The sequence below is a fragment of the Colletes latitarsis genome, chromosome 10, assembly GCF_051014445.1.
Source record: "Colletes latitarsis isolate SP2378_abdomen chromosome 10, iyColLati1, whole genome shotgun sequence".
Lineage (NCBI taxonomy): Eukaryota > Metazoa > Arthropoda > Insecta > Hymenoptera > Colletidae > Colletes > Colletes latitarsis.
In genome coordinates, this window is record NC_135143.1 from 4,218,981 (window position 1) to 4,237,516 (window position 18,536).

The following is an 18,536-nucleotide window of genomic DNA, read 5'->3' on the forward strand; positions in this document are numbered from 1 at the left end:
AAACTTTAAAGCTGTTTTTCTCGAACCTACATTTTTCGGCACTGTGTAGACGATAACATGAAAACTATTCAAGATATCAACATCAAAATAAAGTATTTTTAGAACTGGTCTTCCTATAGCATGAACTAGGATAATTGCCGATATATGCAATACTTTTTCTTTTATTAACAAAAGAGCAACCGAATATATAAAAATATTCAGTATTTTTTCGTAAAGTAGCTGCCATTTTGCCATTTTTCGTTTTTTTGAAAATATCCTAGTACATGCTACAACCACACTCATCTGTATTAAGAATAATGTTGGTTTTTGGATTTCGGATAACTTGTTCGCAAGATATCACCTACGCAGTCGGGCGCCGTTCGTAAAAACTGTTGTTTGTTGATCAACGAAAACAACATAATCAATAGATATTATGCGTTGCACAAATTCGTAAATATAGTTAAATATATAATAAACGTATCCACAGAACCCGGAATTAATCGCTCTTTAATAGCCCGCAAAAAAAGAACATAAAGAAACATGTATTTTTCTTGCCTACAAAGTACAATGATCCCTTAAGTGAATCTCTTACTCTCCGAGCATAATGTGCTGGGCATCCGTCGTGCTGTAACCACATCAATTGGCGAATGTTTAATGGTACATTTTCTAATAAAATCCCTAATGTATTTCGTATAAAGTGTTTATATCGTTCGCCAGTAAGATATCCATTTACATAATGCGATCAACAATTTCGCACCACACATTAACTGACCACTGTCGTTGATGCTCAACTTGTAACCAGTATGGATTATCGGGATTTCAATAATGCATATTATACAAATTGAGATTTCCATGGTTAGTAAAGGTAGCTTCATCGGTGAACAGTATTAAAGAAATAAATGTTTCATTCATTTGTATTTTCTGTAGAGCCCACTGACAAAATGTGACACGATTCATAAAATCCGCACCGTATAACTGTTGATGGAGTCTAATATGGTATGGATGAAATTTATGTCGTGCAAGGATTCGTAGTACGTTCCTTCTACTGATAGCCGACTCACGTTCAATCGGTCGGGAACCAATCTGCGGGTTTCGAGCTACAGTTGCAAGAACAGAAACTTCATTTCTTTCGTCAGTTGCTCTGTTACGACGACTGCTCTTACGGGTACCCAAACTTCCGGTTCCCTTTATCTTTATTTTTATTTCCAATCTTTGAAATGTTCGGTTCGAAGGATGTGTACGATTTGGATATCGTTCAGCATACAAGGCTGCAGCTCTTATCGAATTTTGTCGCATTTCTCCATAAATGAGGATCATATCCACTTGCTCTTCGAAAGAAAACTTCATTTTGATAATCACACTGTTGCTTGAATTAACAATCCACTGAAACTGACTACCGATATTTCATGTCAATATTACGAACTGCCGTAATGTTTACATTTCTAGCTACACGCGATGTATTACCATAACATAAACAATGTTACAAGACCATTCGTTTACATGAAAGTAAGGGTTTATGAAGTACAGCATGTGCTAGAATAAGTTCAAAGACGATAAGACAGACACGTGATGCAGCGATACGAAGACTGTAACTTTGCATTGACGCAAACGGTCACCATTTCGAACATCTTCTGTAATGTATGAAAGTTTATTTTATTACCACATTTGACCTTATATGACCTTCAAGGATAGCTTGATGAAGTCGTCTCAACACCTGCTATCACATCGCAATAAAAAAAATATAGCATTCCATTTAAAAAAAATGAAGAGGACCTTGAGATCTCCTCTATGCCTCCACCCACACGAAAAATATTTATATAACAATGTGTCCCCCTCTGTACCGTACAAGTTTTATATGTAACATTTTTTCATATTATTACAAATAATGGAGATATTCAAGGTGGACATAGTTATCGCCCCACCCTATATATGCGTTTATAGTCCACAGGGATAGCTTTCGCAGAACGCATATGTGTATTCATAGCACTCAAAGGGTTAAGGAAAACAAAATTGTAAGGTCCCCTAGAAATTAATTATAACGATAATTTTTATTATCGACCTGTTTAAATTGTTTCTGCAACATTTACAAAAAATTATTATAATTAGAAAATATTAAAACGTCCTAGTAATCCTAGTACTGAAATTTGGTCTTTATCGATGATTGTACCAAAACCGACCTAATTATGGGACGCAGTAAAATTAAACAAAAAGATTCAAAGTAAACATTTTTTGCATTTCATCCAAAGAAATAAATAAAACTAAAGAGCAAATAGTATTAGAAGTTGTATAATTTTTAAAAGTTCGTTCATTTTAGTAATAAATGAGGAAATCATGAAATCAAAAAAAAAATTATATCATGCTTCTGATTATTCGAACAGCTACCTTAATTCATAAATGTGGAATTCTCGAATTTATTATAAATGCAATTTCGCGTTGAGTTTTCCCAGAGTTTTTAAAATTCATGTTTTTTTCTAAATCACCGTGTTCTAGTTCACTCGGTTTAATGTAAAGAAAGAAATGATACATCGTTCAGAATTAATAAATTAATATGTCCACTAGTGTCATCTTACCAAATGAAGGTAATGAAAGCACAGAATTATTTTCAATTAGCTAGAAGGTGACTAATAGGGTACTGACAAATTGCAATTGTTACCTCAGGCTAGAATTACGTACGGTCTCTATTTTTAAGAATTTACCAGAAGCAGCTTTGATGTTTTTTTCTTACATCACTTACAATTAATTGTGCTTTATTTTAACCAGAAAAATGTTGCAATATCCGACAGATGTAACAGTCTTTCTCATTGAAAAATCCATAAAATGTAATTCTTCATAACAGTACAACGACAGTGGAGGATGAAATATAATATGAAAAATGCACCTGACAAACCTTTGTATCCAGGAACAGTGCCTACATGACGTGCATTTTGTTCAAAAGAAATGGATCGATTTTTATCGATGAGGCACTCAATGCTGTTAATTACAACAATCTTTTAATGGGACGTTCTTTACTATAGAGAGGGAACAAAATGTTCACACAATTTGGTTAATTCAAGATAGTGCAAACATTAGGTTTCTCTGCTGTAAAAATTCTACCAAGTAAGATTAGAGTTAACAATGTGTACATGATATTAAGTACTCAACTTGTCATCCCAGACTTGAGAGCAATTTTTATCCCACTTTTTTACGAATATAAAAACATTTAATGACAATTTGACTATATAAATAAATTGAATGTTCAAACCAACCCAAATCCTATGTGTTGAGAAAAATTCATTTTAAATTCATTTTCAATAAAAAATTTATTCAAAATTAAATATTTTCAACTGAAATATTTATTCGATAATTCAATGTACAAAAGTGCCCAGTACTCAACTACAAACAAAGGTTGAAGAAAGGGACCAGACAAAGTATTTGAGTTAAATAATTATTTACAGCACTATACTTTCTCTGCTCCTCTAACATCATTGTTGACGTTATTACCGAAGCACCCTATATGTAATCGTTTAAGCAGCTAACCGTACGATTAGGGCTGAACGCGACCTACATACCTCTGTGCATCTCGGTACAGCCGTTTAAATGTCTCCAACGGGCAGTGATTCACGGCTAGCGTCACCATGAAATTAGTCTACCAGTAGTATCACGATTATTTGGCCAAATGGTCAGGAATCGCGCCTTCTCTTTGCTTGATCCGCTGCTTACGTCCCCCCCCCCCCCCAACATCTTGGTGTTTCGCGTGTATCGTTTAATCTTTTGCCGGCAGGCACGGAATTAAATTTAATACGTTCAGACACTTCACCGGCTGGATTACACCGTTCGTCGCGGAGTATATTGCTAGACGATTAATTGTGGAGCCCTGGAAGGATATTCCCCGGAGAGAGGGTAGAGGTTACGTTGTTTATAGCGATGAAAGTGGTCGGAAGGGTTTGAGGTGGGTTAAGAGCCGGGAGACTATTCGTAGAAGGAACTCGATCTACCCGATCCACGTCTTTACGTTCGAAGGCTTCCTGTGTGTGCTCAAACGGAGGTAGCTGCCGATGCTTTCGAGCCACCGAGAAATCGATGAGTCGAGCTTCTCGGCCACTACATATACCTATATATACATTTCGATTGTTCCGGTCATCTAAGTCTAGTTGCGATTTACTTAAGAGCTGACATTTATTTTCAGGAAACTTGTTCCTGGAGATTTTCTGATCTCTACAACGGAAGTCCTAGAACCGGTTCTCCAATCGTGCGTAATATTTACTAAGTAACATCAGAAATGTTTGCACAAATTTGTTGACCTTACGACATTCTTCAGCGAAAGAGCAAACATAACGTCCAACGACAAGTCAATGACGATGAAAAATATTAAGACACGTGGAAAGTGGAATGAAAATTTACCACCCATGAATAAAATTCTAAATCAAATCTGTTTATGAATAATAGAATATTGTTTATGGGCCCGAATGTTTAATTGCTACATTGATATTGCTAATATTTTAATGGAAGATTCTAGGGGCTAAAATAAGACAAAAATCAAGAATATCAATTTGTTAATCGAGGCTTCGTTAAAAAGTTATTAACGTTTAAAATGATTGTAATTGACCCCCGGAACCGAAAATAATTTTTTCAGAACGATTTGAGATTTTTTACTTTTGTCGAAAAATTTTACACCTTCATGAATTTCTTTCTAGGAAGTGGGTAGGATTTCGGGGGTATGTTTATTGATCAAAAACGATTGTAATTGACCCCCGCAACCGAAAATAATTTTTCCAGAACGACTTTAAATTTTTTAATTTAATTTTTTAATAACTTTTTTAACGAAGCATCAATCAAAAAATTGTTATTCTTGATTTTCGTCTTATTTTGGCTCCTAGAATCTTCCGTTAAAATTTTTCTCAGGGGTGGCCGAACACCCTGTATACTGTTCACTGCTGGTAAGTTGGCAGTCAGAAAGAATGCGAATCCAATTGATCGAAACAAAGTAATTCGGCCCATTCGAACGCAAACATAAAATCGCATCACACGCTTTTTCGCTATTGGCTACATGTATAAATAGGTGGTGTCTATTACTATGTCACTGTGTTCTTTAAGTATAAGCAGCTTACATCCTTGACCCCTGTATCGTCTCGACTGTCAACTTACCAGCGGTGATCACTACACGTCGCGAGGGTGGAGCAAAGATCCAGAATTTGTATTTATATTATGTCGAAGCGCTAATATCCAACACCGTACAATAACTGTCTAGTTGTAAACTTCAAGATAAAATCCCTAAAATTGTGGTGTACTAAACTGTTTCTTATATGGAAAAATGGAAACAAAAATCGTATGGTCTCGAAGAGGACGTAAAGTACAATAAATATATGCTGATTATTTTATTTTTTTCCGAGGTATGAACACTAACTTGGGATGATTGGACGTGAGAAACAAATTTCGTAGCCACATCCTTCTCCAGATTTGATTCCATTTGTTTACTGTTCTTGCAGACATCCAAACGAAGTTTATCGTGAGCCATCAACAACACTTAAACATATAAAAGATCCTATCATTAGAACGCATAATTCCAGAAACATTTAGTATTGTATTACTACTTGTATTATTCACGATGACAATAATTTACTTGTATTGAAACTGACCTCTGCAACACTACATACACTAGAAATCATTTAATGGATCACATTTCTTATTATGTTTTACTGAACGTGTCATACTGTTTCAAATTGCACTGTCAAGTACTAAATTATCTATTTGAGCTGATTTAGTTAGGTGACTATTCCTGTATATCAATCTCAAACATCGTCTCATCGATTTTAATTCCTCGTCAATGTGCGTAATAAACCAATGACATAAAAAGTGTTGTTCTTTACCAAAAATAAAACACTGATAAAAGTCGCTGAGCGATTTCCCAGCCATCGAGTGTGTTCTTACTGTGGATACAGTGGCGGGAGGCGCGGAAATAGGTCACCTAGGACTTAGATTTACGTCGGGAAATAATTTATTCAAATCCTTTCTCCTGCCAGCTCGTCCTCTCAGTCCCTCGACTCTGTGTTCGAATAGGAAGTCAGGAAAACTCGAAACCGTATCGCATCGGTCGCTCGTTCCGAGAGAGCGGTAAAGCTGCAAACAAGTGGACGAACGTGCTAGGCATAGAAAGAGGATTTTCGCAGAGGTGTTCATCGTTTTGTTGTAGCTATCTGTATCCATGGATTGGACTTCCGCTGCTCTCCGTGGACAAGGGCACAGCTGAACCGCCACTGCTTTAAATATTTATCGATTCCCACTTGTGACAGGCGCATTGAATTTCTGACGAATTAAGCTCGCGTTTCACGCCTCTTACAACTATTTGGTCGTTGATTTTGAAATACTCACTTGTTATTCCTCTGCTCACCGTTGACAATGCGTGAACTATCTTGCCACGTTCACTGTTGGAATTTGCTCAAGCCTGACAAACTTCTCCGCCACGTGCCACACGACTAACATAAAGAAAAATCAGCTGAATCCATTTTTGAGGAGTGGGGGAAAGGCAGCATAACGTGGGGACCATAACGTGGCAGAGAAGTTCATCAAGCTTGTTTTAAAGGAATAAAGTCCGATAGTAATCGTAGCAAGATAGTTCACACGTTGTCGAAAGTGGTTAGGTGACACAAATGAGTATTTAAAAGTGACCAATTCGTCAAGCCTGCTCTAATTGTAAATGAATTTGCTTTAGATCTTTCAACGTAACCACATAATTGTGAATTCCTAGCAGTAAGTTTTGTCTAGTGATTGAAACTTGCATGAATATTGATGTGCGTTTCCTGAATGACTATTTACAATAGCTTTAAACGATCAGCTAATTAGATAGATAATTAAGAGAAGGATATTTCAGGCGAAATTTAGATGAACTGATTGTTTATTGACACAATTGCAGTCTGCTAGTTAACATATTAGTTAAGAAAAAGTTTCGAGAGTAAAAACGATCTAAAAATTCATCTAAAATTATAAACTTTAGAAAACACACTAATGTACTATGAAAATTGACCCTTTCTCTGTACCTAGGAGTAGTTTAAGATTACATGCCCAACCTATTGAGTACTTAAGAAGGTTGAGGTAATATGCCATCACATAAACAGTATTCAAATAATTAAACATCTTGAACAGAGAAATACGAAAACATAAGTTGCAAAAATTATGCAGTGCAGCCAGGCTAACAAAAAGTTTGTGAAATCGAAAGTGTAGTATACCACAAAAGTTCTAGACGTCCCTGTTCAACAAAAGAAAAGAATGACATAAAATTGTGTTAAATAATAGAAAATATAAGATGTATATTAACATAGAATATTTCTGATTGTATTGCAAGAAACCGATTCAATGAAGTAGGTTTTTTTATTTTGAATACTTAAGACTAAACAACACTTTTTTAAGTGGGATTATAAGAGGAAATGCTTGCAATGATCTGGATAATGTAAAATTGAAATAAAATGATTTTTACTTACACGTATAGGAGCAGGAAACTTCCATAAAGACTTTAAAGTTTAAAAAAGATATTCTTAGTCATACATGATTTAAAGTTACACGATAAATAAAAGACCAAGAACTAGGAAGTTATGTATAATTTTAGTGAAGACTGCTTTTACGATTCTAAAGATTTCAACTTTCAATGCGATAATGTCAGATACAGCGATATCAAAACAGTGAAATTAACAATTGTTAATGGCAATCATTTTTGGTCAATAGACATACCCCCGAAATGTGCATTTTCGAGAAAAAAATTCAGTACGGGCGGAAGTTTAAACGTTAATAACTTCTTAACGAAGCCTCCATCAACAAATTGGTACTCTTGATTTTCGTCTTATTTTGGCCTTTAGAATCTCCCATTAAAATTTTTCCCAGGGATGGCCGAACACCCTGTATATATTTGTTAATAAATTTAAGGTGTTTGTAAATAGTTATTGTAATAATCTATTTGCTACATAAATCGGCACCACAAACTTTGTGGAAGTCAACAATTTCCCTCTCGAACAATCCACAACTGGAGCAAACGATAAATAGAGGTTCAGAAAACGCGGATTCTGGTGGCTCCGGACGAAGTTAGCTCCAGTTTCTGCAGAACGCAGCGAACCAGACGGCGATTAGAATTTATCGAACGGTTCTTGGAAGAGGGAGGGCATTTGTCTCGTTTTTGGCCACATTATTCACAAGTCGATTCGGCGGTAATCATGGCAAACGATTCGGGCACAACTGCGCAATTTTCCGACTGCAGGTGCGATTCGCGGCGATCAGTCGTAGGAGGCAGTCAGAGGTGCACGGGTAATCGTTAAGCGCGTTTAAGCGTTCCCACGAGGATTTGCAACCGATGCCGCGCACACAATTCCACCGATGTTCCGCGCGTAACCGAAACGGATCGGCCGATCGGTCTTTCATGTCTATAGGCGTGCAGCGCAGCGCGTGCACTTACTGCTCGGCACCTGTGCAGTGTATTCACTCGGTTTACCCAGTATCCGCGTATGTATCCGGAAGCGCATCCTTGTGTACGTTTCATCGAGTAGAGGCATAGTAGTTCTGTAACCGTTAGGCAACGTCTGTGTTGTGGATCAGGAAGGAGAGCTTGATACACAGCAACCTTGCATCGCCCGGTATATGCTGCATGTACAGCTTCCTCGTGTGATTCTCCGTGACATTGATGCACAAGGTGTGTTTGACTAATCTACGGATCCTTTGCACGAAACGAAGCATTAGACTCCGATTGAGCCCCATTTCTTAAATGTTTTCTTCGAAATAATGCTGTTTTCAAAGTTGAACGTCACTTCGCCGCTTTGATTGTTGCGGAAAGGAGTCTTATTATTCTCAAACCTCGCTGCTTGCCTCGCGTATACCTGCTCTTTCGTCAGGATTACGTCTCATTCCGTTTTCGTTTCCTGGATTGTTTTATATGTACTTTGAACGCAAGGGCGTGCAATATTTGAATCGAAACAAGAAATCTCGTGTCCTTTGTAGAAGCGACAGTCTAGCTATAAGAAATTGCAGTCGCCTTATGCCACGGAACAATAAATCTTAGAAATTGAATAGTAATAACTTTATTCGAAGATCTTTGTTTTCTTTGCTTCAACCTCTTTAAGCAAATTCAGTACATCCACGACTTGTAGGGTATTTAAGTAGAAGCAAAGTGTACACGTAAATTGCCACCTATTGTCTACGGAAAACGAATCGAATGAAAATACTGCAATATGTGGAAATTTGTCTCATATTTTGAAGTTTTCGGTAAATATTGGTTAGTGTATAACTTTATTGAAAATTCAACGGAATAGCTGACAATTTCCCAGAATTCGCAGTGTTATTCGGCAAAGTATAAGTTTTGCAGTAAAAATCCTATTCATTGCAATGGATAAATCTCCCTTCGACGAAAGAGAAACAGAAATAGTCAATGCATAATATTGCAGAAGACAATATCACCAGAATTTGAAAACGTTTATTAAATTCATGACGATTGTCTTTAGTTTATGCATTCGTGCTTTCACAATTTACAAATACTCCTGACGAAGTTAGTGAAGTTTACTATGCGAGTCTGCTTTCAGTTTCAATTTCAAAATCATTAGTAGTTAAGGAACAACGACTACTCGGTTGTATTGATTGGCAATATCACAGTGTTTCGTAGGTATATGTGGTTTCTCTATTAACATCGCGATGACGCCGTTTCATCCATGCCAATGTACACATAAATTGTGTGTACACTTGTCGAGAAATGTATATTACTCGTGGCGGATGGAGACATCGATTCCTCCAGAGACCACAACAGTCTCGCTATTAGAATTCCTTCGGCGTATTCAGCGATAACAATCGATAACCTGATTGCGAGACGATAACAAGGTGAACGAGGAAGAGCAGTAAATGTGTTCTACTGTACTGTATTTCTTATTCTGGTTTCTTTTAATCGTAGTAGTGTTGGTATCATCATATCGTGATTATTCTAGCATCTAATGCTCTTACCAGTGACATGAATAAGCTATGTAAATGCTCTGCATGGGAATGCATATCTATGGTTATGCATATGCCTGTCTTCACGCATATGATAGTGTACACGTTCCGATGTGCGCGAACGCACTTACACATATGCATATGTATGCGTATGTTCGAGGATTAAATGTATTCGTTAAAATCAATACCTTTTCGGCGACGCAAATCAAAACGTTTTACCAAAGTTTCCTTGGGTTCAAAGGAAATTTTTAAACGTTCATATATAAACTTTAATAGAGTCCCACTTTGAAAATTCGAATCGGAAGCGTTCACTTGCTATGGCAATATTTTCATCAATGGGACCGAAAGACTCAGTGTTATCTTACATCGAGTTCGGTATTAAATATTTAATTTTTCAGTAGATTGAGAATCAGATTTTAATTTGATGAGAACACCAAGAACCTTATTCGAATTAGATAATATCGTCTACATGAAAATCCGAATTATGGAAATAATTTAAATACGACTGTATATATTGATGATTATAATTTCAATTGATATAGATATGATTCCGTGGAATTAATAAACGGGATGTAATAAGAGAAGTATGTATAAAGTTACGCTTACGAGGGATATCATCTTCGATTACGTATAAAGTGATTATGAAACTTAATATAGAAGCAAGTTATTAAAAATATTAATGTAATTTTTCGACTTTGATATTTATATTCGAGGAATGGAAAGTATCAGATTGAAGTACTTAGAAGGAGCGACCAAAAGTAAAACGGTTGGTAAGCGTTTAGCAAAAGCATATCACCAACTCGACTATGAAAACTTAGCTTTTAGACCAAATTATTACATTTTTCAAATTCATTCGTGTAATTACACGCAGAATTTTACAACTCGAAAATTAAGAAAGTATGTATGTTTATCGAAATGCATTAATGGGGAGCAATAATATATATTATCTTTCTTAGTTTAATGCAAAATCAGTGAAATTTAACTTCCGACGTTTGCACCTGGTGAAGGTGACGACAAGTCACCTTCTTTAGGAAAATGAACATGAATTTGCAGAACTAGTACTGAAGTATGAAGTAAATATAAAAATATATGATTAATACAATATAAGTTGTTTGATCGATTATGCTGTTATATGAATATGTTATAGAAAGAATATTTATCCAAATCGTGAAATGTTGAACAAAATGAATAAATATTCAGATTAAAGTACTGCTATTTTTGTAATTTTTTAAATTTAATTTCGTGATGGTTCATTTAATAGATGAACTAATTTAGGTAAGTAATTCCCTTGATCTTTGTTTGTCAGATTAATAGTTTATCTGAAATCACACTCACCATTGAGACAGATTTTTATTTAGAACAAAAATTTATACTCTGTTTAATAACCCTTTTGAAACTACATATGTACGTATGTATTGTTTAAATTCTTCACTCAACAGGTAATTTAGGAACTGTATAATGTAATATGTTAGAACCTTCACCTTGTATATTTTATCAAATACCTTACACAAAGTATACATATGTATATACAGGGTGTTCGGCCGCCCCTAGGAAAAATTTGAGTGGGAGATTCCCGAGGACAAAATAAGACGAAAATCAAGAATACTAATTTGTTGATGGAGGCTCCGTTAAAAAGTTATTAACGTTTAAAGTTCCGCCAGTACTGAATCTTTTTCTTGAAAGTGGGTAAGATTTCGGCAGTATGTCTATTCACCAAAAATGATTATAATTGACCTCCACAATCGAAAATAATGTTTCCAGAACGATTTGAAATTTTTTTTTCGCCGAAAGGCACCTACTCCCCTTGTCAAATTTTCTCAAAAATTTGTTTTTCATTTTTAATAAATTTGTTCGATTCTCTACAGAAAAGTTGCCTAATACTTTTTTATATGTGCCCATGGGCTCTGCTTCAGAAAAAAGTTTCATTGGAATATATTCACTATTGCAGGAGTTAGGGCTGTTTGAAAATTGGACCATTTTTATGGGGGTTTTCTCATTTTGCGGTGTCAAGGAACAACTTTTTCAATATTGTTAGAATTTCTACATATTCTCCACTAAAATACGCATTGTTTGCATTTTGAAAAATTAAAATCCTCACATTTTAAAAATTCGCATTTCTGGCCTCACATTAGATTTTCGGTAAAGAATTTATTTCTCGAAAGTGCGTAGGATTTCGGGGTATGTCTATTAACCACAAATGCTTGTAATTGACCCCTGTAACTAAATATAATTTTTTTAGTATGATTTCAGATTTTTTAATTTAATTTTTTAATAACTTTTTAATGAAGCCTCAGTCAAGAAATTGATATTCTTAATTTTCGTCTTATTTTGGCCTCTAGAATTTCCCATTAAAATTTTTCCCCGGGATGACTGAACACCCTGTATATGACCATTAATTTAATAAAAAACATTTAATAAAATGTTGAAAAAATTGTAAATTTTTAAGAGGATCGTTTAAAACCTAAATCATCTTAATATTTTTACTCGCTTCTTAGTTTCAAAGAATCTTCGACAAAATTTAACTAAGAATTGTAAAACTAAAAGACACAAACGTTTAAAATGATCCCTTCTTTTCACGAATTTAGAATAGTCTAAATATTAACGATGTTTAATAACAATTTTATTACATTAACTTACATTACATGGACTTTAGAAGTCCACTTCGTTAACATTTTCTTTGTTTGTTGATATTAAGCGTGGGATTACTTTAATATTGTTTTTTATTTATAAAATCGTGTAATTATTATTGAAAAACCATTGAAAATAAGGAAATCAATGAGATAAGAATAAAATTATATAGAAATTCTATCGGATTTCGTGGATTAGTAATTCGCTTAGAGAAATTAAAAATAACAACTTTTCTATAGCTCAAACTCTTCTCTCAAATGCGTTCAAAAGTCTAACCTTTATTATCTCATAAATCTTTTACTAAATTTTCTATTCCTGGTTCTATACACTATACTTTCGTCATTGTTAAACAATAATGAAATATAACATGGTTTTACGTTGTTCAATATCAAATAATTACCAACTCTTGTTTTAGTTTATCTTAGGCGAGCGTTGCGGACTAGCCTTAATAAATTGTAAGAGCGCGTGAGTCGGGAGTACGAGCCGAGAAGACACAGTGTGAAGATGGGATTCGCGTGTGAATAAAGACATATTAGTTGAGTGCAACGAAGAGACCTCTTCTTACCTCTACAATACAATAGTTTACATTCAAGTAACTGTGCTGCCTTTCATTATCTTCAAATAATTCTTGTATAGTCTTATGACAAAACAATCGATGTTTCCTAACCTCATTCTGTTACTTAATCTGTTGTTACAGAAATTCATCATTTGCAAAACATTATGAACAAGTCGCTATAGTTTTATCCGGTACTGTATATGATTCAAGTAAAAAAATGTTTCCTTACCGCGTTTTCAATGTAAACATCCCACGACGCGATGCATATGCTTGTCGGTAGCGGCGAAACTATTGATAACTTTCGATGATCGACGCGAACGTCCGCCAGGTGTCGCAAACGTCGCTCGTTTCAACTCGTTGATTCCACGTTCGTACGAGTTTCCGAATTCTTGGGTCTGTGTAATCACAAGGATTCGTTTGTTGCGCATCTCGACGATTCAATCGTTTCGAAACGGGGGACGAATCGGATTCCGTCGTGCGAATCGAACGGGGTCGGTAGTTATTCACTTTCACCTTCCGTAATCACCGTCTCGGGGTGACGCCGTCAGTATGTCGTTGCGTGGCTGCTCGCGCGTTGCTAAAATTCTCTCGCACGAATCGTGGCGCGCAATGCTAGCGAATTCGTATGAGTGCCGTACTCGGGACGTGATCGTTTTCGCGTGACACCCAGCGCCGCCATTTTACACGCGTGTGTTCCGTGTTGGCTGTCGAGATGTATTGGAAACGCGACGGGGTGGCGGTATTGTCGTACGAGGTTACATTCCCGCGAATTTTCCAACGACAATCGGTAAGAGGATTGTTTTGTTTCACGTTAAAATGTTGTCGCGACTGTTTCACGATGGTCGTTAACCCTTTTAGTGTCAGACGATTTACCTATACATATACAAAAATTACTAGACGTTTTCATATCGAAATACATTACTAGATAAAAAATATGCGGTACTTAACACAGTGTACTCCTCCCCTACAATTTAACTGATAATAACATTTTGAACAAAACAAATTTTGTCATTAACCCTTAACTGGTAATGTGAGGCATTTTGACACCACAATGATTAAGTACATTTATTTTATTGACAATTAATATTGCGCTCTATTATTTTGTATAATGAACTCCACAAAATAAAAACTTGTCACTTTTTATTTTTTTACAATACTAATATTTACGTTTTAAAAATACACGATATCATTTAAATTGTCACTAAATGTTAATTTATGTTGTAATAGAGATTTCATTTTTGTTATAATTAGGTATCTTAATATTATTTCCATTTATCGGTTGTTTCCGTATTATTAAATGTTTGTTTGTACTATAGAAGATGTTTAATTTCTTTTCTGATTACATATTTTATTAAGTTAAAGCAGTAAAATAATCTCTAATCAACGATTCAAAAAAGTTACACAATTTTGATTGTTAATTTTGATCGGAAAATATGGCTAGGGAAGGGGTAGTAAACTGTACAAATACCAAATATATATCTCAGTTAATTTACAATGACTCTTTGTTAAATTTTGTGACTGTATTGGTAGTGTACTGAATTATATTTACTGCCTGTAGGAGTAAAATAAATGTTCAATTTTTTGAATGGAAAAATGAAATGTAAATGCCATATTATATTATACAAACAAACGGAACTCTGACCTCTAATTTAAAAGAATTACAATTATTCTCTTTCCTGACGAATTATTTGCAGAATTTTCATTATTCGAAAGTATGAATGTGCGAAAGAAAAAACAAATGCAATTATTTTTCATTATCAGTTATGCTATTTTATATCTAATCTCTAAAGTCCTCTCTTAGATTTGGAACACTTAATACACTTATAATACACTTAACACACATTATTATTTAATAACATTTGATAGTACCAATGGTAGCAATAATTAGTTAATAATGAAGATCGTTATAGCAAAAAGTCATATGAAGGAGGGTCATATAATAAGGTATGAGTGTATTGAATTTTTTCATCTGCCCTCCTAAAAGTTTTTTTAACTCAAGATTTTCATTTTAATTTTACCAGGCTGTTTCTTTTTCCATTAGCCATTGTTCTTCGACCACAGTTATAATAGACGACGAACGTTGTAAACAGGACAATTTTTTCTGTATTTTCTTGCTTATAAATAGTAATTGCATTTAGAAAATGTTAAACACAGCTTTCTTCCAATATTTAAGTATAAAAACCATCAATACCTCTAATTGGGCAACATTCTTATTTAGATAAAAATTTCAAATAACGAATAAAAGATAAATAAGTGCCCATCCCTTTACCCCCTCAATACAAATCAAAATTTCGATTACATAATAAAATATTTCACGATGAACAGGTATAAATTTAAATGTTCGATCGGATAAACACACCAAGTAAATTGTTATACGTTGGTTTTATTGGTAATTTATTATGTGAATAAAATTTTGCCCCTCTGCTTCCCGTGGAAACAAAGGAGGAAGCCGAGCTGAAATATGATTGTTTCCTTGAGTTTCGGCGTATTCGGGAAGTTTATTTGAATTTTCAGCATAACTTTAGCTTATCGCAAACAGCTATTACCAATTAATTCGTAAGTGTCGTTACCATTGTCATTTACTTTATCGTCGCTATTGCCGCGATTATTTTCATTTCTATGATGTTTATCATTGTTATTTCTATTTGCTTCAACACTATTCACGAATTCCATTGTATTCGTAACTACATTCATTGCTTTTACTTCTGACCATTTTAACATTTCATAATGCAAAAAAGCTTTAAACTCTCAATTTGTAAACTAAAACTGCATAGTTCATTCATACAATAAACATTAAAATGAACAAAATGTATTTTTCAATCTATTAACATAAGACACCGCGTCCATGTATGATAATTTTTTAATTATACAACGCAAATGAGTGCGTGACTACGCTATTTAACTCTGAATTTGTTAATGTATTTACATCGAATGGTTTTATATGTACAGGGAGCTCGGCCACCCCTGGGAAAAATTTTAATGGGAAATTCTAGAGGCCAAAATAAGACGAAAATCAAGAATATCAATTTCTTGACTGAGGCTTCGTTAAAAAGTTGTTAACAATTAAATTCAAAAATTTCAAATCATTCTGAAAAAATTATGTTTGGTTGCGGGGGTCAATTATAAGCATTTTTGGTGAATAGACATATCCCCGAAATCCTACGCACTTTCGAGAAAAAAATTTGGATAGCTGTCCAAATTTTACGGCGAAAAAAAAAAATTTCAAATCGTTCTGAAAAAAATATTTTTAGTTGCAGGAGTCGATTATAAGCATTTTTAGTGAATAGACATACCCCCGAAATCCAGCGCATTTTCGAAAAAAAAGTTCCTAAATAAAAATCTAATGTGAGGCCAGAAATGCTTCCCTAAAATTTCATGCAAATCTTTAAAATGTCATAACTTCTGAACGGATTGGTCGATTTTAATGTTTAAAAAGGCAAACGACGCGTATTTTAGTGTAAAATATGTAGAAATTCTAAAAATATTCGAAAAGTTGTTCCTTGACCCCGTTAGAAAACCCCCAGTTAGAAAAACCCCATAAGAATGGTCCAATTTTCAAACAGCCATAACTACTACAATAGTGAATATATTTCAATGAAACTTTTTTCTGAAGTAGTGCTCATAGGTGCTTACAAAAAAGTATTAGACAACTTTTCTATAGGGCGTCAAACAAAATTACTAGAAATGAAAAACGAATTTATAAGAAAAATCGACAGGGGGTAGCTGCTGAAATTTTTTGACGAAAAAAAAAATTTGAAATCGTTCTAGAAAAATTATTTTCGGTTGTGGGGGTAAATTACAATTATTTTTGGTGAATAGACATACCCCCGAAATCTTGCGCATTTTCGAGAAAAAAATTCAATACGGTTGGAACTTTAAACGTTAATAACTGTTTAACGAAGCCTCTATCAACAAATTGGTTTTCTTGATTTTCGTCTTATTTTGGCCTCTAAAATCTCCCATTAAAATTTTTCCCAGGGGTGGCCGAACACCCTGTACATACATATGTTACTATTGAAGTTTCGTGAGTATTAAAATGGAGGACAAAATGAAAAGTGCAGTTTTAATGAAGTTTAGAATAGTAAAATGTGATACGTATAAATTTCTATTTGAAATTTGATTTATTTCTTTTCAGTAGTGTATATACAAGAATCTTAACAATATTCAAACAACTTTTCACAATTTTCTATTATACAAGTATGTTGTAATTCATTTACTTACATCAAAACTTGAATTTAAACACTGTTTCCTCCAGTTATTGTTACCGGTTCGTGTTCCCGTTCATTTTAGAAATATCTCCGTCTATAAACCATTGATTTAGACTCACGTGATCTTGAAAATTCATCGCACATCATCCACCCAAATTAGAGAACTGAAAACTTGCATTTTTACATTTTTTCTTATGTTATTCGATTATGATATAAAAAATCAAATTAATTTGCTTATAGTGTGAAAATTTAATTCGATTCTAGAAGAAGTAATATTTAACAAACTCTAGTTAAAATCATGCTATTTATTACAAAATTATATACAATTAAATTTTCTTTATCACAATACTTGAAACGCAAAGCTCTTATCGACCAGCCACTCTTCCAGATACGTCGTTTTCCCTTTTGCCATTAATTTTTTAAAATACGATATAAATTCTGTGCAACTATAACGCGAATAATCGATAAACGTGTAAAATAACAATGACCAGCACTTAGTCCGGGATGTCGTAACGGCAAAAAAAACTCGAATCTTGAAAGCTGCTTGCAACGTAAACGGATCAAAGAAACCATTTCACTTGCGGAACTAAAGTGTAATTGTTTTAACTGGTTGCGTGACGGTTCGTTTCGTAACTGTATTCGAAAATGGCTGGCGAGTGTAGCTACGATCGACCACGGAACGGCGCCTTGCGATCCTACTCGAGCTTCGTGATAGCAGACGAAAGTCTTTTGGCTTCTCTCGTGTCGTACTGTTACGCCATGCCCCAGTAACCTGGACTGCTGTCCACCGACACTAGATTGGCAACGAGTCTCGTCATCGATTGGCTCTCCTTCGAACACCTATTCCGCTGAATGTGAACACGCGTGCAGGTCAATGCACGTATAACTATCTAACAAGGGGTGAACACCCCTGTGGAAATCGCTTTCGAAACAACACTGGCTACAAGTTGTGATGCAGATCTAGCATTAAGAAACCCTGATGGGTTTTATCACAATGGGCTTCCTTTTTCGAGATATTTTAATTTGAAGTTTCGTGTTGCGTTAACATGCTTATCGGTAAACAATCATTAGTTATTATCTATGATAAAAGTTCAATTGATAATGTTGCGTCTCAAGGCGAAAATCATGCATTTTTGTAACTCAGCAAAAAATTCCGTCGTAGTGTGACGGTTACAACGTTGGGTTCCGTGCGGGCCCAGACAAGGCCATAAACGCTGTTTTGTGCTCATATA

The 18,536-nt window shown here is 34.8% G+C and overlaps 1 protein-coding gene across 6 annotated transcripts in view; it reads left to right on the top strand.

Moving 5' to 3' along the window:
- Positions 1–18,536, top strand: part of Kair1d (Kainate-type ionotropic glutamate receptor subunit 1D) — an 881,193-nt gene that overhangs the window by 67,867 nt on the left and 794,790 nt on the right. For 4 of the 6 annotated variants that reach the window (XM_076774730.1, XM_076774725.1, XM_076774726.1 and 1 more), the window contains exon 1: positions 13,441–13,883. The exons of 1 other annotated variant lie outside the window; for it this stretch is intronic. Coding sequence is in view for 3 of the 5 variants with exons in the window: in XM_076774725.1 (XP_076630840.1) it covers positions 13,809–13,883 (75 nt within the window). In the remaining 2 variants the exon portion in view is untranslated. Of the gene's footprint in view, positions 1–13,440; positions 13,884–18,536 lie in introns of those variants that run through there. One more of the 6 variants, XM_076774729.1, reaches the window with a different exon arrangement.